Source organism: Lathyrus oleraceus, chromosome 3 (assembly GCF_024323335.1).
Source record: "Lathyrus oleraceus cultivar Zhongwan6 chromosome 3, CAAS_Psat_ZW6_1.0, whole genome shotgun sequence".
NCBI classification, from domain to species: domain Eukaryota; kingdom Viridiplantae; phylum Streptophyta; class Magnoliopsida; order Fabales; family Fabaceae; genus Lathyrus; species Lathyrus oleraceus.
Genome location: NC_066581.1, coordinates 82,170,414 through 82,195,970, shown reverse-complemented (window position 1 = coordinate 82,195,970; position 25,557 = coordinate 82,170,414). Strand labels below are relative to the sequence as shown.

The window sequence follows — 25,557 nt, the reverse complement described above, 5'->3', positions numbered from 1 at the left end:
AAATAATCTTTTTAATGAAAATGCTTGAGTGTCTTGATCCATGATAGTTTTATAAACTTTAGAGATAGATGAATGATAGTTTTTCTGAATATCTAAAGTTTATAAATAATAAATTGCAATTAAGTACCTTAACATTAAGATCAATTTCCTTTACTCCCAAAATATATATAAACTTGTGCATTCTTGATTCTTGATTCCAAACTTTTTCTTCTTTTATATTTATTCTTTGATAATATTTTATCTTTATTAAAACTAAACTAAGATAGACGATGAACATCTTTTTCACAGGAATGTCATAAGAAGAAGATTTACCAGAAATTTTCCCTTACTTTTCCCATGAAGAAGATTTACCATTTACCTTAAAATATAGACAACTCCAAAATTGCTCTCCATGGTTGCCAACTGTTGTTGCTCTGTGACGAACAAAAACGTCTCCACAACGACAACAAGATTTCCATCGCATATTCGAACTTGTATAAACCTGTGAATCAAAATTTCCAAAACTCTTTGTTTTTCCTAAGAATGAATAACACCCGTAACTCATACTTATGAAACTCACGTTTTCATTTTAGGTAATGGCGATGTCAAACCATGAATTTTGAGCCTAATTTAATCTAGGGTTCGTTTATGGGTAAAAAAACAAAGAAGACACAATGAAGAAGAATATGGTAATGAAGAAATTCCACCTCAGATCACGCGTGCAATATTAGACGTTGTTTGTGAAAATTAGACGGAAATGACTGATATGATACTATTTGAGTAGATAAAGGATCAAAATGATACAATATATATATATATATATATATATATATATATATATATATATATATATATATATATATATATATATATATATATATATATTTTAAATGGACCAAAATGGACCCCTAGGTATAAGTAAGAAAAAAAAAGGTATTTTACTATAATTTTTATCTCCTCACCATAAAACTCTCTTCCTCTTTCTATGTATTTAATTCTTTTAATAATCTCCCATAAAACTCTCCTACTCTTTCTCTACATTTTTTCAATTCTAATTTTCTCAAAAAAAAAAACTTTTCTTATTTCCTTTATATTTTTTCATTTATGTTTTCCCATAAAACTCTCATTTCTTCTTTATAATTTTTTTGTTTATGTTCTTTCCCATAAAATTATTCTCGTTTCTTCTTTCTTTCTTTATTTAAATTCTTCCCTAAAACTCTTCTCCTACTTTCTCTATTTGTTTGTTTCATGTATCCCCCTATATCTCCCCATATTATTTTTATGTATTTTTTCTATTAAATATTTCACGTAAAGTTCATTTTCTCTTTCTATGAATTCATTTGTTTTAAAAGGGGAAGTACTAAAACAAACAAAGGGAATATAATTTTATGATGAATAATAAAATTGAAATACTAAAATAAAGAGAGAAAATATGATAGTTTAATGTTGAAGAACTAAAACAAACAAAATCATAGAAAAAAAGAGTTTTCATGAGAAAGAACTAAAACAAAATAACACAGAGGGAAAGAGAAAAAAAGTTTTATCGGAAAGAATTTTTAAAAAAATGTAGAGTAAGACGAGAGAAATTTTGCCTGAAGAACTTAAAAGATGAAATATAAAAAAAGAGAAAAACATAAGCGATGAGGGAAGAAATATAAAGAAAGAGAAAGACAATTTTATCCGAAAGAATTTAAAAGAAAAAATATAGAGCATGAGGGAAGAAATTTTAACAGAAAAAACATAAGCGATGAAATAGAGAGAATGAGAAGGACATTTATATGAAAAACTTCAATGAAAAAAAAGAAAGAAATACAAAGAATGTTTTTATGGAAAAGATTTGAAATAAAAAGATACGTAAAAGAAGTAAACAAGTCTAATTACAAAATTTAGCTACAATGGATAATCAAAATGTTCACCTCAGTAAAAAAAAAGAATGACGTGGCACAAAAACTACCTTGATGTCATTCTAAAAAAATAACACACCTAACAATAATAACTCTAGAAACACTCATGTGCTTCTATAGTTTCAAAAAAGTATTTATAAAATAACATGCCACAAAAATAAAATAAAATAATAATAGAAAAGATTATAAAATAAAATGACACAAAAGTAAAAGAAAATTAAATAGAAAAGATATTTATAAAAACATATGCCACTAAAATAGCTAAAACAATAACAATGAGAGAAATCCTTGATGAGAATAAATCTTAAATACATGATTATAGATTGTAGTCTATATTAAAGCAACGAGAAGGAAAATGTTATTTTTGAATAATTTAATTTACAAAATTTCGGTTAATTAACAAGAAATGGAAGACATATTTATTAAACTAATTTTCTTTCATTCTTTTTCTCTATTTTTTCTAATTAAATAATATATTTAATTTTATTTTACAAAATAATTAAATCAAAATTTTTTAATTTTCCCAAGACTAAAATAACACTAAAATTTATAAATTTTCACATAATTGCAACATACATTGTCTAATTTTACAAAAATTACTAAATTAATGAACCAAAGATTGAAATGGTCAATAATAAAAAAAAATATATAAAAAATCTCTGAATTGAATCTTTAACTTAAGAAAATTCATAACTACTTTTAATAAAATATTGGATTTTCAAATATAGTACTTATTTTTTTCCTTAGTTAAACAAAAAAAAAATTCCATTCAAAATTGATTAGTAGTACTAAAAATACTAAAAAGCAATAAAGAAAGTCAGAAAAGAAAGAGCGATTATTGGGGAGCGTGCGTTGGTTGCTATTTCACGCGCCAATCTTCATTTCGGGGTTCCTCTTCCGTCCACACTCCTCACTACGAGCGAGGACGCTGAAAAAATCTCCTCCTCCTAGGGTTTGTTAAAACTCATTTGAATCTGTTCTTCCGATTCACGATACAATGGGTGCTAATTCGAATCTAGCCGAATCCACTCACGATCTCAACGAGCAGATCTCTCAGCTCATGCAGTGCAAGCCACTTTCTGAACAACAGGTTTGAATCAATTTCTATAAATTCTCACGATCTGCTTCATTTTTCAACAATTATGCCACCGCGTGTCCAATTTACCATTGATTTGTTATACGTTTTAGTTTTTACACTTTTATTGCATTCGGTGGGAGTTTGTTATGTTAATTTTCCGTGAAATTGTGGTTGATTTCGTTATGTGAAGACTTAGATGCGATTGTCTTTTTGTTTTTGTTTAAGCCTTAAATTTTTTTTGCTGGAAATTGGTTTTTAGCTTTGATATTTTACATTTTGGTATTTGGTAAGTTATTATAGGGTTTTGTTAGAAGGAGATTGTCTTGTTGTTATGGTACGATGGTATGCATCACATTTGGAGGTTTGACATCTGAAGATATAGTTGTTATGTATTGGAAATTGAAACTGGATGAACCTTAGATTTGGATTTATCTTGAATTTTTGCTATTGCCGTAAGAAATTTGGGAATAAATTGTTGAATGTAGCAATATCGTGACGGGGTTACCTACGGAAAATCGTGGCTTTGTTGGCATCTCAATGGATCAGATGTTGGCTTATGGTGGGTTTTGTTTGACTTGTGCGTTGAAGAAGCTTAACATGGGTTAATTGGGTGTGAGTGAAGGTTGATTAGATTAAAATATGAGTGTGTTGGTTCTTAATACATTCTTGGTTCCGTTAAGTTTTGCTTTGTTTATCTTTCCATGCAAAAGATCTTGTAGTGAGTTTTGTTTACTTTCGATATGCTGATATGGGAACAATATCTGTGTGTAATTGCTACCTGAGTAATGTAATTCAGGGAATATTTTTCCCTTTCAGTATTTATTAACCTTAAAAGGAGTATCATTTTGTATTAATTTTTTTTCACAAGCGTCATTTTATATTGATTCTTTGTATTGTTTGTTTTGAACAGTTATGTCTCTAATTAGGGAGCTATGTCTAACCTCATTTATTTCTTGTGACATTATCACCCTGGGAAAAACAAATACATAAAAATTAAATAATGATGTTGTTTTCTGCTTTAACTTTAGGTTAAAGAATTATGTGAGAAGGCTAAGGAGATTTTAATGGATGAAAGTAATGTCCAGGTAGAGCCTTTTCTTCCTGCCTTATTTTTCAATGAGACCTTTTTTTGTTTCTTGAGATATTGATCTCACTTGCATCACTACTATTTAACAGCTTGCTTTGAATGAAAAGTATTCCTTCATTAAACCTGAAATTAGTTGATTTTAAACTAAATTGTTTTTATTTTTCTCCATATTGGGTTTATTGGACATACTGTCTCTGCTTTTAAGGGCTAATTTTTGAAAGGGCATACTTCCTTCAATCTTAAATGGTGCAATATAGCCGCTTGCCAATACCAATTACATTACAGCATTTCAATGCACCTTTTAATTGCTTATTTTCTCAGGTTAGAGAAAGAAAACATTAATTGTTTTTTCTTTTGGTATCTCCTTTACTACAGCCTGTGAAAAGCCCCGTGACTATTTGTGGCGATATTCATGGGCAGTTTCATGATCTTGCTGAACTATTTCGAATTGGAGGGAAGGTATAATTTCTGACTGTGAATTTCTTTTTGTAATCAATCTTCTATTACAGTTGGGAATGTATTATCGTAGCTAACTAATTGAGACCTGTCAAAGAAAAGCATGAGGCTTAAAGTGCATCAGAGGTATAAAGGAGTAATGCAGGAACTATCTAATTGACCTCACTATGACCCCAATATTCGGGTTTGCAATTTTGCAAATTATAACATGATAAGACTATTTTTTGCAAGTTTTTGGATGATATATTTACCGATCATTTAGATATAAAATCTAAGTGTGTGTTTTGTTTTCAGTGTCCAGATACCAACTACTTGTTTATGGGTGATTATGTGGACCGGGGTTATTATTCAGTTGAGACTGTAACAGTAAGTTCAACCAGGATTAACTTGTTTGATATTTTCTTCCGCTTAGTAGTTGTGATGATTGTTTTAGATCACTTCTGGTGCCTTTTGAGGCTGGATGTAGATTGATGGTGAAGCTGCGTTGCTATTTATGTTTGTTAATATATCTGTTTCTTAATTTCCCCTTGATTAAATGTGTTATATTATCAGACTTACTAATTAGTTATTTTATTCAGCTCCTCGTTGCACTCAAAGTGCGGTATCCTCAGCGGATTACTATTCTTAGAGGAAACCACGAAAGCCGTCAGGTTCAAATTTTCCCTCTTCACTCAAATTTATAAGTTGCTTTGTTTCCTGAGGTTTTTTTATGGCATTTATTTATAAGCTTACGTAGTAACTCTTTAAGGTATGTTTGGATTGGTGGTCTGGGATGGAATGGAATGGAGTGGTAACTAATGATATTCCATTGTTTGGATTTGCAAATAATGGGTGGAATGGAATAGAACATGATGGAATCCATTCCATCCCATTCCATCCAATTCTTTATTTTTTGTTCCATCCAATTTGGGGTGTATGTGATGGAATGGAACATTTTTAATAAAATAACCAAACAATGGAGTGAGATCTATATTCCATCCCGCTCCGTCGTATTCCATTCTGCTCCGCTCCGTTATGTTCCTTCAATCAAAACATAGCCTTAGTCTTGAGTGACTTCAAATTTAGCTATTCTTGGATGCTTTTTAGTTGTTTTGTACATTGCTAAACATCGCTGGCTTTGATTTGAAGACTTGTATGTTTTTTTTTTATTTGGTGAACTTATTGTTTCTTTATCGTTTTTCTTTTATGCAGATTACTCAGGTATATGGATTTTACGATGAATGCCTAAGAAAGTAAGTTTTGAACACCTTCCTATGGAACAAAACATGAGATGCTTTTGTCTAGAGTAATATTTGTAGGAATATAATGTCATAGTTTTCCAAATGGGCATCTGAATTGTGCTGTTGATTTGGCGTGCTATGTTATGTAGCTTTATGATTTGTGATTTGTGATTTGTGATTTGTTAGGCTCAGCTTTATGAGTTCGTTATTTAGTTGATCATACGGATATTACCTTATTGGGATGGTTTCTTGAATTTAAATCATCTAGTTCCTTACTCTCCTTTTTTTCATATTCATGATCCTAGTTTTTTTTTTTTGCAGGTATGGGAGTGCTAATGTCTGGAAGATCTTTACAGACCTCTTTGATTTTTTCCCGCTGACTGCATTGGTTAGTACTTTTTGCCCCCTCTATGGATGTATTTTTGTCAGTGATTTGAAGTGTTTGTTTGTACATATAAATTATGATGTAAATTGAAAATTTGGAAGATGGAGTGATTTTTTGGACTGAGTTGTATTTTCTGCTCACAATATTAATTGTCAACATTTATCTTTTTGTCTAAGCTGTTAAAATTTTTCCTGTGTACACTACTCTTACTTGCGACTTCTGCTTTTTCACCGACACATTCTTTTCCTCAATAAGTAATACCTGCTGAATGCCAATATTGCTTCATATACCGTGTCTCATGACTTATCTAAGCAGTGTCTATTTTATAATTGATAAAACTAGCCCCAATTTCTTTTTGTTCATATTAAGAAAGAGTAGTTCAACTTTCTAGATTGGGATGAATCCATGACAGAAAGAAGATATGAAGTGGTTAGTTGTACCAAACACATGTAGTTTTCTTAAACATCGATTATATTATACTTACAGATATGCAGATGTTCTGACAAATCTATCATTAGGGTCTTTGTCCATGTCTGAAACGAGTTCTGTCGTGAATAGCTCGATTTAAAATAACTGTCTCGATCAAGCTTTGTGATGCTAAATTGATTGAACAACTTTCATCAATTTGACATAAATGAATTAGAAACTGTTTAGTTTTGATAACAAACTTTTGATCACCGGCTTCTAATTTAATAAGCTGCTTTCCAGGTTGAATCGGAAATATTTTGTTTGCATGGTGGACTGTCACCTTCAATTGAGACCCTTGATAATATAAGGAACTTTGACCGTGTTCAAGAGGTTCCTCATGAAGGGCCTATGTGTGATCTACTGTGGTCTGACCCAGATGACAGATGTGGTTGGGGAATTTCTCCTCGTGGTGCTGGATACACCTTTGGCCAGGTAAACATGGCTTTAGTCTCTCAACTCTGCACATGATTATTATTATAAGTTTTTTGATGAAGCACTGAGAGATCTATTACTGTTTTAATTATGACTTCAATTCCAATTCGCATTCTTTCAGGATATATCTGAACAATTCAATCACACAAACAGCCTTAAATTGATTGCTAGAGCTCATCAGCTTGTTATGGATGGATTTAACTGGGCTCATGTAATAGTCCTTCTCATGGAATGATCATCTCTTTCATTTGCTCTCTATAGTTATAGGGGTAAAATTTCAGACATGTGCATTGTTTTGTTGAAACAGGAACAAAAGGTGGTTACCATTTTCAGTGCTCCTAACTACTGTTACCGATGTGGCAACATGGCTTCCATATTGGAGGTTGATGATTGCAAGGGCCACACATTTATCCAGGTCTGTTTCTTCGTCATTCAACATAATTTCCACATATTGTTTAGTTCCATCCCTTGGATTGTCTGTACACAAATTTGAACTACTTTCAGTTTGAACCTGCTCCAAGGCGAGGAGAACCTGATGTGACTCGAAGAACGCCTGATTACTTCCTGTAGTGTAGCTGCTGCTGAATGTCATACTGGCATATCGTGGTTACTCTACTTTCAGTCTAATGTCAGGTAGTTGTGGATCCTCATTGGTGAGATTGCCGTAGGCATTTATATCCATTGATATTCTGGGTGTCCAAAGGCTGCTTTGATGTAAAATAGGCAGGTAATATTCCACCAATCTGTTTCACTGAAGAATTTGCTGGACACCTTATCTGGAAGAAGTCGTCACGATTATGACTCTACAAGGATGTATTAATCCAGCAAAATGTGGATATTTTTTGTATGTTTTCCATGTCATTTTTTTTAAAAATCATGTTCTATATCCTCCTCCCTTTCCAGGCTCTAGGTCCTACACGACTGGTTTTTTAATCTCGTGGATGCTTCTGATATTTTATCTCAATTTTAGTAAAAGTTTCATGGTAATAGCGTGTTCTATTCATTATTAGCATTTATCTAAAGCTAGTAATCATATTTCGCAGCATTTGTTCCTTTATCTTGCATTTTTGACGCACATTTGCTAATGTATGATGCTTGACCTCTTATCTTAGTTTAGTGGTTATCTCGTTGAAGATGGACTTTCCTTATACCCCTTGTACCAGCTAATTTGCATTCATATGAATATTTTACTCTTAAACGGCAATTAGTCATGTTGCTTACACATGTGTAACTCAAATTGGCATATCTGTCATAAAAAACAATTAAAATTAGATTTCTTCAACAAGTCTGAGTCAATGGTTGTATTTTTGATTATTGACCGGAAGTGTTGCCGCATTTAGTTTTCAACAATGCTTGGAGTTGGATAACCTTTTTGTGAAGAAAAATTGATGGGATATATAATACACATCCATCCTTTGTTTCTACCTTAGTTGAATTGAAAATTTCCTTGGATGGAGAACAAAAGTGTATGCAAAATTTAACTTAAACATGGGATTAAGAAGGATTCATCCAATCAAAGGCTATTGTGTGTTGCTCATTTCCTCCAAGTGAAATGTCGTAGATGGATTATGTTAAACATCGTCATTGAATTCTCACCGAGATGAAATTTCATTGGGTTGCATTGATCTATTGTTCTTGTATGATACAATATAATGACCCTACTGTACAAAAATTTAATATAATAACAAAATCTGGAAGTCACAGATTCATGTATGAAAAAATGGATGGCACTAAGTCGACCACGGACCATGCAAGACCTGCATATTGTAGAAATCTAATTCCAGTATCAACATCGAAAGCCTTTGACTTTTCTCCTGTCTTAGCTCCATTCAACGTGGGGATATAAGTTGTTGATTTTATTGGGATGCCCAATGTGTTTGCTACCACGGGGATAGTCCATTTTGCAAGAGTTTTGCTGCAGAATTTCACAATTAGAATTGTAGGTATTCCCAAGAGCATTCTTCCCATGAATACAGGTATTGTTAATTCAGAGAATAACCGAGGAACCCCAGTATGGTGAAATTGAGTATATGTTTGCTGCACCCCTGACACCTGAAGAGCACGAGCACTTGAATTAATACATATTCAGTACGAGTTACAAAAATGCTAAGAAAATATACAGAATTGAATGTTTTGTTGTCTAAAACATAAATCTAATTTGCAAGTTATAAAAACGCCACCGAAATATGTAAGACAGAATATTCGAGCAGTTGAAAAACAAATACATAGTTTACTATCATGTTCAAAATGAGTGTGTCTAGCACATCACAATAATAAAATAACAAAAAAATGAAAATATTTGGAGTTGGGATCAACTAAAGAGTTTGTCTTCCACTGAGTTAAGTGAATGATTATGCTTAAATCTAACTGCTACAAAGTAAACAAAATTTATCATGCTTCCTTCCTAGCATTAGGATCCTCTCATTTAATTTTTGTGTTGGGAGAGAGATAGACACACAGGATATGTTACAAACAATTTTGTTAAATCCTACATATAATAACAAAATTGCTCTTATATCTATCTCTCCTTTTGCAGTGGAACTAGGACTGTAATGATGAAGAAGAATCAAACTATAGTTGATATTATAGCATATGCATAATAAATCATGGGTATTTGGTTCGAAAACAATTCATAATGAGTATTTGGTTCTATTTCTAATAATTATTCCAAAATTACTGCATTACAAACTTACAACAATATGGACTGTGTTTAGCTACATTTCAAACTTAGCTTGACGAAGTGTTATCAGTAGCACATTGTGGAAAATAAAAAACACCAAAAAACTGCTATGTGAACTAGCAAATATCATTGTGAGCTAATAGCAGAAGCCACATAGCAGTTGAAATAAGTCATTTGTTATATAAAAGCACTCTGCATACAAATAAAAAAGGTAATGGAGGCAGAGCATAGATTACATATTGATATGTTTACATAGTGAATATAGGAGTATAACTTACAAACTCTTCAGTTTCTTTATATCATAAAAAAAGGTCATTTGAAACACACGCAGCAACTTGATTAGCAGCCTCTATTGTCCTAATAGAAAAATTAGGATAGAGTTGTGGTTTGCATAGCGGATCCATCAAAATCCACTATGCTATAATAGAGCACTATTGCGCCACTATTTAATAACATGTGCTTAACATTTATCCTCGAGCATATCAAACTGTAACTGGCATGCTCAAGTACAATATGCATCTTTAATGCTCTCTAATTTGTCGTCAGACATTTGACGTATTCAATTTACAGTTGCACTGCATGTATCTACATTCAACAATTCACCTCAAACTTGACTGTAGTAAGGTGGAGCAGACAGTCCATTAGTAATTCATTAAAGTAATCCTGGATGTATTCTTTTTTTCTATGACTCCACTCAAGTGCTACATTATAAAAGTTTGTTCTCACTCATATCATGTATCTAACCCAATATGAAGAAGAGATTAAAAGATTATGTAAACTAAAGTATATTCATTGATAATAAAAGAAAGATGGAATACATTTGATAGCATTAAAGGATGAGAAACTACTTACGATTCCCAACGCAACACCATTGAAAGCAGTGTGAAACTCGAAACTTGGAGTTGGAAATTCAGGAGTTGGATAAGCAAAAAGCAGGAGGAAGCTCAAAGCAGCCCAAAAAGTTGTAACTGCAAAAAAAAAAAAAAAACAGATTAAGATAAGCTAGAATACAAGGAAGAAAAAACTTTCAAAAAGTGCTTTTGTATGAAAAGATGCTTAAGAAAAAAAAATTGAAACACTTGAGAATATAGTTACAAATGTAATCCAAATCAAGTTTTACATTCTACAATATGAGCACGAGCCACCAGCATGTATTGAATTAATCAATTAGAAGAATACCATTTTGTCCCGAGACAACAAAACTGTCTATGTACTCATCAACTGTAAGCCAAAGTCCAAGGATTCCAAGTCCAATAAAAAGGCCAGCAACAACATCAATCAAACTGTGCATACCAAGATAAATTCTTCCTACAAAAATCAACAAGACATTTTCATTGTTCTGCCACGCGTTAGACCAAAAGTAGGAACCCACTGATAGATTGAAAGTAATAGAAAAAGCCTACCCAATCCAACGAGGGCCACGAACAAGCAAGCAAGGGATACTCCATAATAGTTAACATAGGCACCTTGAATTTGAGCATGAGTCAGGACATAGTGCAAAAGGTAGCTGATAAACACCCATTCCAAGGAAAAACATTCATTATTACTAACAAACATAGAGAATCAAAAGCAGTGTTTCATATTTCATATTACATAATCCGACTTCAATAAACTACACGCTTCTAAGCAATTTAAGCCGACAAAAGAAGAAAAATCATCATAAATGATTGCAAACGCATTACCATGTTTTTACTTGTTAAGCTATTTTCATTCCACTAGTTGGCCCATAAAATAGATAAGAAAGATGAAGCTAAACCATGTGACTTGAACTGTAAGGCATGCATGTCATTGTCACATACTCAATTCTTTGGTCAGAGTACATAACTAAAATCCCAACAGCCAAACCACCACAAGCATGAATCCTTAAGAACATGACTCAAAACTCCCGCACTCTAAAGTCTAAAAAAACGAAATGCCTAGGCTTAGGTGAATGGAAGCTTTTCAATTAACACAAATGCATGATTCTTCACTCGTGAAAAAAAAATCAAACAACAAAAGGAACAATGAATTACCCTGATAAGCAAACAGTGTTGAGCGTGTGAGAAGAAGGAAGACCATATTCTAGAGCATTCTCTTCCTCATCTTTTGTAGAAGTTACTCTCCTCACAGGAGGAGAAGCCGGTCTCGGCGCTGAAACCACATCCTACAGTTTGACAAAACAACAAACACCTTGAGTCCACAATCATCAAACACAACATATAACTAAATAAAGGGTTGAACTTGAATCAAATTTTGATTTCAATGAATATAAACATCAACATAAACACACATTTACACACATACATACCTTTATGCAGTTCCCTATATAATCACAAAACGCCATCAACAACGTCATCTGCCTAGCCAATTGACCATGACCACTCTACAAAGAAACCAAATTCCGATAAATTAACAGTTTCTCAAACAAAAAAACTTGTACCATATCATAAAAAAAAAAACGTACCCAGAATAACAAAGGGAGAAAAGCGGTGTAAAACGGTACAGAAACAACACAAGACAACCCAGAAAAAAGAGCGTCAAAGAATCCAGCTTTGTAACTCTGCATCAGCGAAGAATTCAAATAAAATCAGCATTTGAAACAAAAACAGTGAAAACATAACAAATTTGCTGGATTGTGTCTGGTAATTACCTGGATCTGAAGGAGAATTGGGATTCCGGTTTGAACATAGTGAGTAACGAAAGGTTGAAGGAAAGATCTAAGCTTGAGAGTGAGATTAAGATACGAAGAAGAAAGAAGCCAGAAGAGTATTCCGGCGAGAACCGCACCTTGCCACAGTGCCGAACCTTCCATTTTTCTCTTCTCTCTGTAAAAATAGCAGAAGAGAGAGAGAGGAAAGAGAAACGGAAATAGTAAGAAGGTGAACGAATATGAATCTAAATTAGATTATGATTGAATTTACAAGAAGAAGCGCTAGTTGCATTTATTCAACTTTATTATTCAAATTAATTTTGTGACTTTTTTTATTGTTGTTTTGAGAAGGAGAAAAGTGGGAATTTTTTGAGCCATTAGTTAATTATATTCGGTTCGTTGAATTCAATGACAGGTTTAGGGGTGTGCTGTGGTGTGCTGTGTAATGCATTAATACTTTACTAAAATTAAATGGTGTGCTGGATTTTTATTACAGCATGATAAAGTGTATAGTCATGTAAAAATGGCATTGACAATGATTGTGTTTAAAAAGGGAAGTGGAAGATTAGTGAAAGAGAAAAATAATTAATCGTAGAGTCGTCTCAACTAATTGTAAAATTTGTACTAGAAGATTTCTTCATGTGATTGGACAAGTAGGCCAAAACAAAGTAATAGTATAATTAATCACATAGTCGTTTCAACTAATATTGAAGTAAGCGAACTATAAAAATTGAATATTTTTAATACTAATTTATATATATATATATATATATATATATATATATATATATATATATATATATATATATATATATATATATATATATATATATATATATATAATTGTGGTGTCTAAATCAATGACTTTATTGACTTAAGGGTTAAGACGGCCATGCCTAATCGTTGAAGTGCTGACAATATTATTGTGGCTTCAAAGATTCTCCATTCTATAAAGACACGGTCTAGTAGTAAATGTTAATTGAGATTGAGATAAATCTAAGTTTGAAAATGATTAAAGATAAAGCATACAATGAATTTATATAAAGTGATATCCTCGTCTTACAAACCGATTTTCCGATTTTGTAGTGATGAGTTATTTCAAACTCAAATTCTATTAAATGACTATCAAGATAGATCTAGAGAAAACTTATGATAAGTTAAATTAGAGTTGTATTACAAAATACTTTGAAAGATAGTGGGCCGCTAAAAAAACTTGTCATGTCCTAAATTTAAGATGTTATGAAATGAGGAAATTCGTGAGCAGTTTATCTCATCTCGTAATGTTTGACAAAAATATATTATCTTTCTATATTTATTTCTTGGCATAATTAGTCACCAGGTCCCTTAAGTTAATTTTAAATTCCTCCTTAATCTCTTAATAAAAAAATGTTACAATTTGGTCCCTTAATATTAGTCATGTTAGGATAATTGGTCTCTTCCGTTAGTTTAGTTGAGAAAACATTAATATTTGTCAACGTGGCGTGCCAACTATGTAATGACTCAGCAAAAGGATAAAAATAATAATTATTTAAGGGTGATACTTGTATCCAACATGCTTATTATTTCTTTCTTGATATTCAAACGTGATTCCAGGAAGTGTTGATGTGTATTTGATTCAAGTAGTGTTATTGTGTATTTTTTCTTTCTCAATCTCATCGTTTTTCTTGTAATGAAAAGAACATTGATCCGAATCATTAGGTTAAAAAAATTATTCATAGCAGCATTTTTTAGTTAAAAATTCACAAAAAAAAAATCTGCATATACACAACTCCTTATTTACAAATCCATATACACATTTTTTGCAAGAAAAAAACACACAAATCATACTCCTTAAACTCAGAAAACTCAGAGAAAAAAAACTCAGAAAACCCAAACAACATAAAACACAAGAATCTTAAATGAAACTAAAGATCTGCAAACAACAAACAAAAGATAGACAACACCAATCATCTCCACCACCACCACCAATAACAAAACTCTTTGTTAGTTAAAGTTATTTTTTAATTCAAACCATGTTTACTAATAAATCCTAATCCTAAGGGAAGTTAGATTCTTTCGGAGGAAGTCCTATATTTTAGGATCAGTTTCTTTTATTTCTATTTTATTGCCATGCAGTACTGGCTTTTGACTAATTCCATTTGTAAAGGCTATATAAGCTTGCTTTTAATTTCTAATGAATAACACAACTTTCCTCTCAACGTTTCTATTATTTCTAGTTCTTACAATTGGTATCAGAGCTCCACAAGGGGCCTGATATTGTTTGGGAAGTGAGTGTGTGAGAGGGGAAACACTAAGGGAGTAAAAGAGTATGTGTGTGTGAGAAGAAATACCAAAGGATCAACATGTCTACATCTGAAAAGTTCGTACAGCCAACCATTCCAAGGTTCGACGGTCATTATGATTTTTGGGCAATGACGATGGAGAATTTTCTACGAAGTAAAGAGATGTGGAACCTCATAGAAGAAGGAGTCTCAACACCGGCAATTGGAACTTCATCAACAAGTGAAGCGCAGAGAAAGAGTGTGGAAGAGGCCAAGCTTAAAGATCTGGAGGTCAAAAATTATCTGTTTCAAGCTATTGACAGAGAAATTCTTAAAATGATTCTTGACAAGGGAACTTCAAAGGCAATATGGAGGTCCATGCAACAGAAGTATCAAGGATCCACAAAGGTGAAAAGAGCACAACTTCAAGCGTTGAGAAGAGAATTCGAGCTATTGACCATGAAAGAAGGCGAGAAGGTCGATAACTTCTTGGGACAGACTCTCAATGTGGTAAACAAGATGAAATCAAATGGTGAAACAATGGAGCAAAGTACGGTGGTGAGCAAGATACTCAGATCTTTGACCTTTAAATTCAATTATGTTATGTGCTCAGTAGAGGAATCAAATGATTTGAGTACCTTGAGTATTGATGAACTGCATGGCAGCCTCCTTGTTCATGAGCAAATAATGCAGGGATTTCAGACAGAAGAACATGTATTGAAAATAACTAGTGATGATAGATCAATCAGAGGCAGAGGAGGTAGAGGTGTATTTAGAGGCGTACGTGGCAGAGGAAGAGGAAGACTATCTCTAAACAAAGCAATTGTTGAGTGCTTTAAATGTCACAAGTTGGGTCACTTTCAGTATGAGTGCCTTGACTGGGAGAAGAAGGCCAATTATGCGGAGCTGGAGGAAGAAGAAGAACTCTTATTAATGGCGTATTAAGAGATGTGTCAACCCACACAAGAAGAAGCTTGGTTCTTAGACTCCGGTTGCAACAATCATATGACGGGAAACAAAAAATGGTTTTCAGAAATGGAGGAAGGATTTTGCAGAATTGTGAAGCTTAGAAATGATACAATAATGAATGTTGTGGCAAAAGGAAGCATACATGTGCAAATGAATGGCATTACTCAGGTAATATCCGATGTTTACTTTGTTCTTGAGCTTAAGAACAATTTGCTAAGCTTAGGAAAACTCCAAGAAAAAGGGTTGGCAATTTTAATTCAAAATGGCACCTGCAAAGTATTTCATCCGAATAAAGGTTTAATTATGCACACTAATATGAAGGAAAATAGGATGTTCTATTTGACAGCTTCTGCAGCACCAAACAAAAATTCCATGTGTCTACAAGCTGAAACAGTGTCAGAGAAAGAAACTCAATTGTGGGCAAGAAGATGGTCATTGGATTACCTTCCCTGAAGTCTCCAAAGAAGATATGCACTACATGCCTAATTGGAAAACAACATAGAGAGTCAATACCAAAGAAAAGCTCATGGAGGGCCTCGAAAAAGCTTCAGCTAGTTCATGCTGATATTTGTGATCCGATCACGCCATCTTCAAACAGTAACAAGAGATATATGTTAAGCTTTATTGATGACTTTACTCGTAAAGCTTGGATTTATTTCTTACATGAAAAATCAGAAGCATTTAGTATGTTCATAATTTTCAAGGCATGTGTTGAGAAAGAAGTGGGTGCATTCATCACTTGTTTAAGGACTGATAGAGGTGGTGAATTTACCTCGAATGAGTTTGAAGAATTCTGTAAGGATCAAGGAATCAGTAGGCAATTGACGGCTGCATATACTCCTCAACAAAATGGAGTCGCCGAGAGAAAAAACAGGACGATCATGAATGCAGTAAGAGCTGTATTGAATGAGAGACAAGTTTCGAGAGTATTTTGGCCTGAAGTTGTTAGATGGTGCGTTCATGTACAAAGTAGAAGTCCAACTTCAGCAGTAGATCACAGAACCCTTGAAGAAGTATGGACTGGTGTAAGACCAAGAGTTGACTATTTTCGGATTTTTGGATGCGTAGCTCATGCTCGTGTACCAGACCAAAAGAGAAGCAAGTTAGACGACAAAAGCAAAAGGTGTGTATTTTTGGGAGTTAGTGATGAGTCTAAAGCTTACAAATTACTTGATCCTATTGCAAAGAAAGTCATTGTGAACAGAGATGTAGTGTTTGAAGAAGAAAATAGTTGGGACTGCGGAAGAACTTAAGAAGAATGCAAAGCTGATGTTCTAGATTGGGAAGAAGAAGAAAACGAAGAAGGTAGTGAAGGCCAAGGACATGCACAAAATGATGAACAAAACAGTGGTGATATCAATCAAGCTGCATCCTCAAGCAGTTTAAACGAGACCGGGTCATCGGGAAATGAAACAAATGATGTTGAACAAGATTTTTTAGAGAGGGCAACAAGGAATAGAAGAAAACCAATTTGGATGGCAGATTATGAAGAGGGAACAAATCTTTTCGAGGAAGAAGAAAGTTTAATGGTGATGATGATGGCTGAAAATGGAAGTGATCCTTACCTCTTCGAAGAAGCATTCAAGAGCAGGAAGTACAGAGAAGCAACGAACATGGAGATGAAGGCAATAGAAAAGAAAATGACATGGGAGCTAACTGATGCACCAAAAGGAGTTAAGCCTATATTGCAGTTAAATGGATTTTCAAAACCAAGCTCAATGAAAGTGGGAAAGTTGAAAAGTTTAAGACGAGATTGGTAGCAAAAGGATATGCATAACGGTATCAAGTGGATTATATGGAAGTATTTGCACCAATCGCAAGACTCGATACTATGAGGGTACTATTAGCTTTGGCAGCTCAACGTGGATGGGAAGTATATCAAGTTGACGTGAAAAGCGATTTTCTTCACGGTGAGCTCGAGAAGGAAGTATTTGTACAGCAGCCTGAAGGATTTGTCAAGAAAGGAGAAGAAGACAAAGTCTACAAGTATAATAAAGCATTATATGGCCTTAAATAAGCACCGAGAGCTTGGTACAGCAAAATTGAGGCATACTTTGCAAAAGAAAAATTTGAAAGGTACTCCAATGAACACACTTTGTTCACCAAGAAAAATGAAGAAGTGATACAATGTGAAGTTGGGATATTTATTTTTCAAAGAAGATATGCTCAAGAAGTTCTAGCAAGGTTCAATATGGGAAGCAGGAACTCAGTAAGGAATCCAATTGTTCCAAGAACAATTTTATCAAAAGATGAGGATGGCACTGAAGTAGATGCTACGATGTTCAAACAAGTCATTAGAAGTCTCATGTATCTAACGGTAACTCGACCATATTTTATGTTCGAAGTGAGTTTGATGAGCAGGTTTATGGCAAATCCAAAAGAATCACATTGGGCTGCTACAAAAAGACTCTTAAGATATCTAAAAGGAACCACGGAGCATGGAATATTCTATAAGAATGAAGGAAGAAAAACAAGTCTTATAGCTTATTCTGACAGCAATTACGCAGGAGATTTAGATGATCGAAGAAGCACTTTTGGTTTAGTGTTTATGATATGGTTTGGAGTTGTTTCATGGTGTCGCATCCGCGAAAAACAACCGGCGGGCTAAAAACAAAACAAACAGAGCCGCCGCCGTGCGTTATTTATCCCAAAAGGGAAAGGAAACGCTCGAAGTAAACCTGGAAAAGACATGGTCTCGCGACCAAAGAGAATGGGATCGGGAGTCGGTTATGCGAAGGGAAGGTATTAGCACCCCTACGCATCCGTCGTACTCGACGGGATTCACGCTCAAAAGGAAAGAATAAGGTTGCTAAAACTGCTCACAAACATCACACACACACACACTGAAAACAACACAGGTGTGGGAAGAGAGGAAAGGGCTCGCTAGGATATCGCATCCTATGCCTACGTATCTCATCTGGAATGAGAATCAGAGCTACCGTAGCTCGGCTCACGCACGCGGAAGCAAAACACACACAAACAGGCAAACATGGAAACCGAATGCCAATCGCTGGACTTACATCAGACTCCGAACCAAACAAACCCACACTGGAAACCAACTGCCAATCGCTGGACTTATGTCGGACTCCACACAACAAACACCGATAGGATACGGACAGCCAATCGCTGGTCTTACATCCATATCCTAATACACAAGAAGGAAATCAAACAAACAGGTTACTAAGGAGTCTGGCACTCAAGCCTAGCAACTGTCAAGCAAACACACACAAAAAGAAAGAAAAAAAAGGGTGCCCGGAGAGATCTCGTACGACCTCCTGCCTACGTACCTCATCTGGTATGAGGATCAGGGCAACGTAGTTCCCCTTAACAGGGGAGAAACTTTCTCCTAACCAGAGACTGGGAAATGACAAACTAGAAGGGAGACTGATTCGAGCCTAATAGTTATCATGTATTCCACAATGGTCCTAGGTTGAGTTTTCTATCTAACTTGCACAGGCAGCAAGCCATCCTAAACAGGCAAAGCAAAGCATACAAGCAAAACAAAGCCAACATACACACAATTAGCACACACTATATACAAGCAAAGTGGGCTCACACAAGGGTTAGGCTGTGAAACACAAGCCAACTGTAATCGGGTGATGTTAGCTCTTAACCCTAACATTGAGAGTTAGGGTGAAGCAGATGAAATGGGAAGTGAGGGGTGTGCCTCACAGCTCTTATCCCTGGCCAGGGAGAGCTTCAGACAAATGAAAGTGTGGGTTCAGAAAGTGGGAACCCTTCTACACTTATGACTGACTCAACAAGGATCTTGGGTTAATATCCACAATGCATCAACACCAGTTGTGTGAGCAAAGTGGATGACACACTGAATAGCAGGAGATGGATTGCACATCTCTTGTATCTGCCAATTGCCTTATCAAAGGTCTTTTCCTGCTTGGCACAAAGATAAACAATCACAAGCATTGCCTCTTAAGGAGGACTTCAGACAGGTGCCTGCCCAAGTAACAGGACAGGTCTTCCAGACTACATGAAGTCAGTGGGTTATACCTCAATTGGTTAAGCAACCAAGCAACATCAAAAGCAAGTTCAAAAGAACTTAAGCGACTAATGTACCTGAAAACAATCTAACTCAGTCAGTACATAACTCAAAAAGTCAAACTGACAGGCTAATGGTCAACAGTTAACTGTACAAACAGACAACAAGTGCAAGCAAGCTATGCATCAAGGCAAAGCACAAGCTCAACTCAAAGGAGTTAATCCACCTACAAAACAACTCAATGTCAATCAACATCAATCAAATAGGCCACTCAAGCCAATGAATCAATTCCTCAAGGCCATATGCTTCTTAACCTGCAAACCAAGCTCAAACATGAGAAGTAAACTACTAGGACAAGGCCTAGGGTCCAAGAGGGAGAAATAATTCAAAACAGAACATGAAAATTGGCATGAATCAAGCTTAATCACTTAAGAACAATATCCAAGTGGTCTCATATCAATAGCATGCACCAAAATCATTTCACAAGGCAAATAAGGCAAAGCATGCAAGTTGAAAGCTCATTGAAGCAAACAGAATGAACCAATCCACATCAACTCAAAAATGATTCAATAAATCCTAATAAAACTCATGGCTAAACAGCACCCATAACATGATCATCATTCCAAATTTCAAGTCATTTGGACAAGTGGAAGCATGGCAAATAAATTCCCTAAGTCAAGGCAAGGCAAAACAAGCTCAAATGAGGCACAATTTCATATATCAACTTCACACAAGCCTAAAACAGAATCCACATATGATAAATGCATCAAACCAAAGCCAAGATAAACTTCAAAGTGTCTAGAATCAATGTACAAAATTTCAAGTTCATGTGATAAACATCAAGCATTTCCCAAATCATCTAAGTTCATGACTCATCAAAAGTCCACAAATGACCAATCAGCAAAGAAAATCTCAAACAAATCAGAAATGTATTCAAAAATTCTACCAAAATTCATGATCAATCCTAACATCCAGAAGTAGCATCATGCAAAAATTCACATCATTTGGCATTGAATTGGCATGGTAAAGAAAATCCACAAGTCAAGCAAGCAAAGGTGTGACACACATTGTCACACCTACATTAAACAGATCATATCTCAACAACCAGAAATGAGAAAAATGCAAACTCTATACCAAAATTTCCATTAGGATGTCTATTTTAAGCATGCAAAATTTCAAGAATCTTGGATAAAATCTCATCATTTCACAATCAAAATGGCAAGGCATGTCAAGAAAACACATGCATACACAATCCCTAAGCCAAAATAAATTCCATCCGTGCACAATTTGTAAAAAAACAGCCAAAAAATTCTAGACATCATGAGGAGAATAATGAAAAAAACCAAACATTATTTGGACAATTATTCATTGAGATATGAATTTTCTAATTGAAGGAAAAAATAAAAATCACATGAAGAACTAGCATGAAATGGCATGTAATAAAAATGCAAAGGCAATAATGAAAACAACTGAGCCAAGGATCGATCTGTGTCCAATTTCAAATTGAGGCGCCAGCACATGAAACGCAGTCGTTTCATTAATGTGCTGGCAGTCAACCGAAGTCAACTTCTCGCCTGGCCAATGATACGCGCTGCATGGAGTCCCCATGAGCCAATCAGAAACGCGCTAACCACAAACACCAGCGAAACGTAAGGCAAGGGTTCTGAAGGATCACAAATGGATTTCTTAATGGAATGGCAGAAGTGAAACACGTGGATTCAAGCTTTGCAAGGCACAAACAGAAGTTCCTCAGCTCTCATATGATGATTTGGATGAAGGTTTGGCTGTTTATCTTGCACGATCTAGCTGGAAAATCAAACTGCCATGGATGGAGGTAGCTTGCAACAGTCCTCAATCAGCTCGAAAATCCTTGCAATCTTGCTTCAAACACACTCAATTATGCTTATGGATCATGCTTTGATCAAGAACAATGCTATGTTTGTGAAGAAAATTGGAGAAAAGTTGAGAGGAAAAAATGTGAAGTTTTTGGATCTAGATCTAGATTTCAGAATTCTGTTATGCTAATGAAGAAAACATTTATGATTAGGTTTATATATGGTTTGTTAATGATGCACACTAATCATGATTAAACAAATGCAATGGTATTAATGAAATGAAGGTGTTATGCCAAATTGTCCAATTCACCTCTATACATACAATGACCAATGGAACAGTGCATATTCTGGTTTGAAATCCACATGAAATGGTATTTGGAGGCAAAAGTAATTGTTAGAAAGTGAAAACAATGCCTATTTTTTGAATTGGACTTTTCCCTCCAAATTTCAAATGGAAAGTCAAATATTTTTGTGAGCAAAATGCATGGCCCATGATGCTTGAATTGGACAGTACATGACAAAACAAGAATGTTGCAAAAAATCCCACTCCATTTGGCCTTATGGTTCAAAAGTTATGCACTTGTGAAGTTCAAATTTGCTTGACCAAGATTTGACCATATCTTCTCAACCATACATGAGAAATTCATGTTCTTGGACTTTTTTGGAAAGATGAGAGCAAGATCTTCAACTTTCATGTTGGACAAAATTTCATTTGAAGCATTTTTGATGATGTAATCTTGAGGAGAAAACCTTTCCATTTTTGGCAATTTTGAATTACAAGTCACTTTCTATTTTTGGAAAGTTTTATCCTGACTTTATTTTCTTCAATGTTGATGTTTGAAATGTCAAATGAGACTTGTTTGAACATGAATGAAGTAGTTCTAACCCTCTCCCACCTCCAAATCCATCAGTTGACTTGTGGTTGACTTTTGTTGACTTTTTTCAGTTGATAGATGACTTGGTCATGCACAGATGAATTTGAGCCTCAATCTCCTGATGAAATGGCTCCAAAATGAAACCCTAGCCTTCACAAGCTCCATAAAACCATGTAATGACAATCCCCATCTCAATGAAGACCTCATTTCCTTGACAAAACCCTGATTGGCACAATGCAGATGATTAGGGTTGACCAGAGGTCAAAACCCTAATCCCAAGGAACTGATCAAGCACAATGAACCCTTTGGTGGTGATAAGACCATGATGATAATGATGTATCATTTCAACCAAGATAAAGATCAACCTCCTTGAGGAACCAAGAAACCCCAATTTGAAGAACCAACCCTCAGATGGCTAGTGATCAATTCTTGAGACCCTCAGGCTTGAATCTTTTAACCTCTTTATCTTCTGAACAAGACTTAGGAGAATGACTTGCTCCATGTTGCCACATGATATGCCAAGATGCAATGACTAATGCCCTAAAAATGAAAATGCAATATGCTAAGCTAGTCTCAAGAGAGGATGGCAAATTTTGAGGTGTTACAGCTGCCCCTATTCAATCCACTGTGAACCTGTCGATATGAACAGCCTCAGCTTTCAGATGATCAGGGTGAAGAGTGATTGAATACCAAGAACAGACGAACAATTTGCACTCTGATGGGAAATAATTAACAATGCCTGTCAGAATCGGCGAAGACGCAATCTCTAAAGAAGAAACCTGTCGGGTACGGAGAAAGTCGGCCTGAACACCGAAACTGAATGTCGACCCGGGTACCAAAATAAATGGTAACACAGGGATAACCATGGCCTGAACACCACATCCGCTGGGGATTATTATCATCTTCTTTTTTTTGCTTTTCTTGAACCCCGGGACTTTATGATTGATAATCCTTTTTTCTTTTCTTGAACCCCTTTTCGCGCTGATCGCGTGACGTCCTTTGATTTTATTTCCATCTCCGCCCGACGGAAAAGTTTCCTCCAGTATCGCACTACTGGGGAACATTGCTGATCTGACGTTATGATGCTAAACTCCTCAGAGTAACATCTTCACCATCTAGCGAAACCAAATCTCAAGCGGTAACCACGGCTCGAGTCGCGCTGATCGCGATCTTCATTTCCATCTCTGTCCGACGGAAAAGTTTCCTCCAGTATCGTACTACTGGGGAACACTGTTGATCTGACGTCATGATGCCAAACTCCTCAGAGTAACATCTTCACCATCCGGCGAAACCAAATCTCAAGCGATAACCACGGCTCGAGTCGCGCTGATCGCGATCTTTATTTCCATCTCTGTCCGACGGAAAAGTTTCCTCCAGTATCGTACTACTGGGGAACATTATTGATCTGACGTCATGATGCTAAACTCCTCAGAGTAACATCTGCACCATCCGGCGAAACCAAATCTCAAGCGGTAACCACGGCTCGAGTCGCGTTGATCGCGATCTTCATTTCCATCTCTGTCTGACGGAAAAGTTTCCTCCAGTATCGTACTACTGGGGAACACTGCTGATCTGACATCATGATGCTAAACTCCTCAGAGTAACATCTTCACCATCCGGCGAAACCAAATCTCAAGCGGTAACCACGACTTGAGTCACGCTGATCGCGATCTTCATTTCCATCTCTGTCCGACGGAAAAGTTTCCTCCAGTATCGTACTACTGGGGAACACTGTTGATTAAAAATCCCGATGCTAAACTCCTCGGAGTAACACCTTCACCTTCGGGCAAAACCACCTCTCAAACGATAACCACGGTTTGAGACTAGCTTATGCTTGCAATCATGATGCATGATTGATTTTTCAGCGTAATGCTCCATAATCATGGAAATGCTACGCGATTATTATGCAATATGCTATGCTTATTCTACATGATGAATGCATAAAAAGTATCCCCCTCAAGGGACTCTTCTGGGGAGCTCGATACACTCTGCTGAGGAACTCGACAACACCCCGATCTCCACCCTGCTGGGGAATAGCATTGCTGTTGTGAAATAGGCCACCCTTACCAGGAATAACCTCCTCTGCACCCGACCCGTTTGGGGACTTCGCTGGGGAAAGAACCACCAACTCAACTCTGTAGGGATAACAACAGCCTCTGACTTGCTGGGGATACAACAATCCCGACTCTGCTTGGAGAAACCAATACCAATAGATACCTCCACTGGGAAACAGCAGCCTTCGGGCATGGCTACTGAGGAAATACCGATCTCCAACATGCTGGGGGATAACCATCCCGACCCTGCTAGGGGAGGACACAGACCTTGAATCTGCTGGGGAGGTAACAATCCCGACTCTGCTTGGGGAAACCAGGAAATTCTGGTACTGAACACTCGCCGACTCGTCGAACCATGGCATTCACCGTCTAAATCCACTGTCAGCTTTCCAATTTTGAGAACTCCCAGACTCGTCTGGACTTTTCTGATTCATCACCTTGTATTCTCGCCTCCTCCGTACTCTACGAAGAGCGAACTCCTTAGATTTATACAGACTTTTCAATCTCAGACTTTGAAGAGTCTTCTTGATTAATATCCAGGATCGTCGTACGTCTCTCGCCGTCTTTTCACCGTTCCTCAATTCATTCGTCCCTGATCGGACTCCATGGGGATTCCTTTATCAAAAGCTTCCACATCACAACCTGCAAGTGAGTGAAAATATCTAACAGCACCTGCAAAAGAGATCGTTAGATAAAAACGTGCCCCAGACGTGTCAAGATTTCAACACTTGGGTCACTCAACCTTCCGAATAAGATTTCAAATTTTCAATCTTATAAGCATGCATCGGAAGGGACCTGTATGTTTTTAAAATGCAAAGATTCTTTATCACAAACAACTGGATGTTTTTGCAATCAAAGCGGTAATGAAAAACAAAAACAAAATTATTTGATTGAATATGCATTTCATTGATTGAAAAAATGTGGCTCAAAGCTGAGCAATACAAAGGAAGCAATTCCTGAAAAGAGGTAATTGCGCACAAAAGGAAAATCTATCCTACTGGCAATGTGAAACCGCGATCTCATCGAGTTCCAACTCGGTTACACCCCATATGTCCTCAGACTCTCCGTGCTTTCTGCCTTCTGAACAAGACGCTTCCGATTGATCCCCACCGAGGATTATCCATGTGATATCCAAAGTACAAACGATCATGCCAGACGCAGTTGTTCGTTTCAATCCCTCTTTTGCCTGGACCGCCCTTTCGGGTTTTCAGTCCACCGGGATACCCTTTTTTGCCCAAGTCGCCTTTT

General features: G+C 35.8%; 2 protein-coding genes across 2 annotated transcripts; one reads left to right on the top strand and one right to left on the bottom strand.

The window, feature by feature from the left end:
- The first annotated feature begins 2,694 nt into the window (after positions 1–2,694).
- LOC127125470 (serine/threonine-protein phosphatase PP2A catalytic subunit) lies at positions 2,695–7,996 on the top strand. The gene is made up of 11 exons (XM_051054249.1): positions 2,695–2,973; positions 3,990–4,046; positions 4,424–4,507; positions 4,799–4,870; positions 5,083–5,154; positions 5,696–5,736; positions 6,046–6,112; positions 6,818–7,009; positions 7,131–7,220; positions 7,317–7,424; positions 7,514–7,996. Exons 1-11 carry the CDS (start codon positions 2,881–2,883, stop codon positions 7,577–7,579), a joined length of 942 nt encoding a protein of 313 aa, XP_050910206.1. The 5' UTR covers positions 2,695–2,880; the 3' UTR covers positions 7,580–7,996.
- A 579-nt stretch (positions 7,997–8,575) lies between these two features.
- Positions 8,576–12,785, bottom strand: LOC127125469 (lipid phosphate phosphatase delta). Its single transcript, XM_051054248.1, has 8 exons — positions 12,319–12,785; positions 12,133–12,228; positions 11,977–12,051; positions 11,702–11,832; positions 11,093–11,196; positions 10,869–10,997; positions 10,542–10,657; positions 8,576–9,061 (listed from the first exon to the last, which is right to left on the bottom strand). The coding sequence occupies exons 1-8, from the start codon at positions 12,478–12,480 to the stop codon at positions 8,708–8,710; spliced, it is 1,167 nt and encodes a 388-aa protein (XP_050910205.1). The 5' UTR covers positions 12,481–12,785; the 3' UTR covers positions 8,576–8,707.
- Between the last annotated feature and the right edge of the window lie 12,772 nt (positions 12,786–25,557).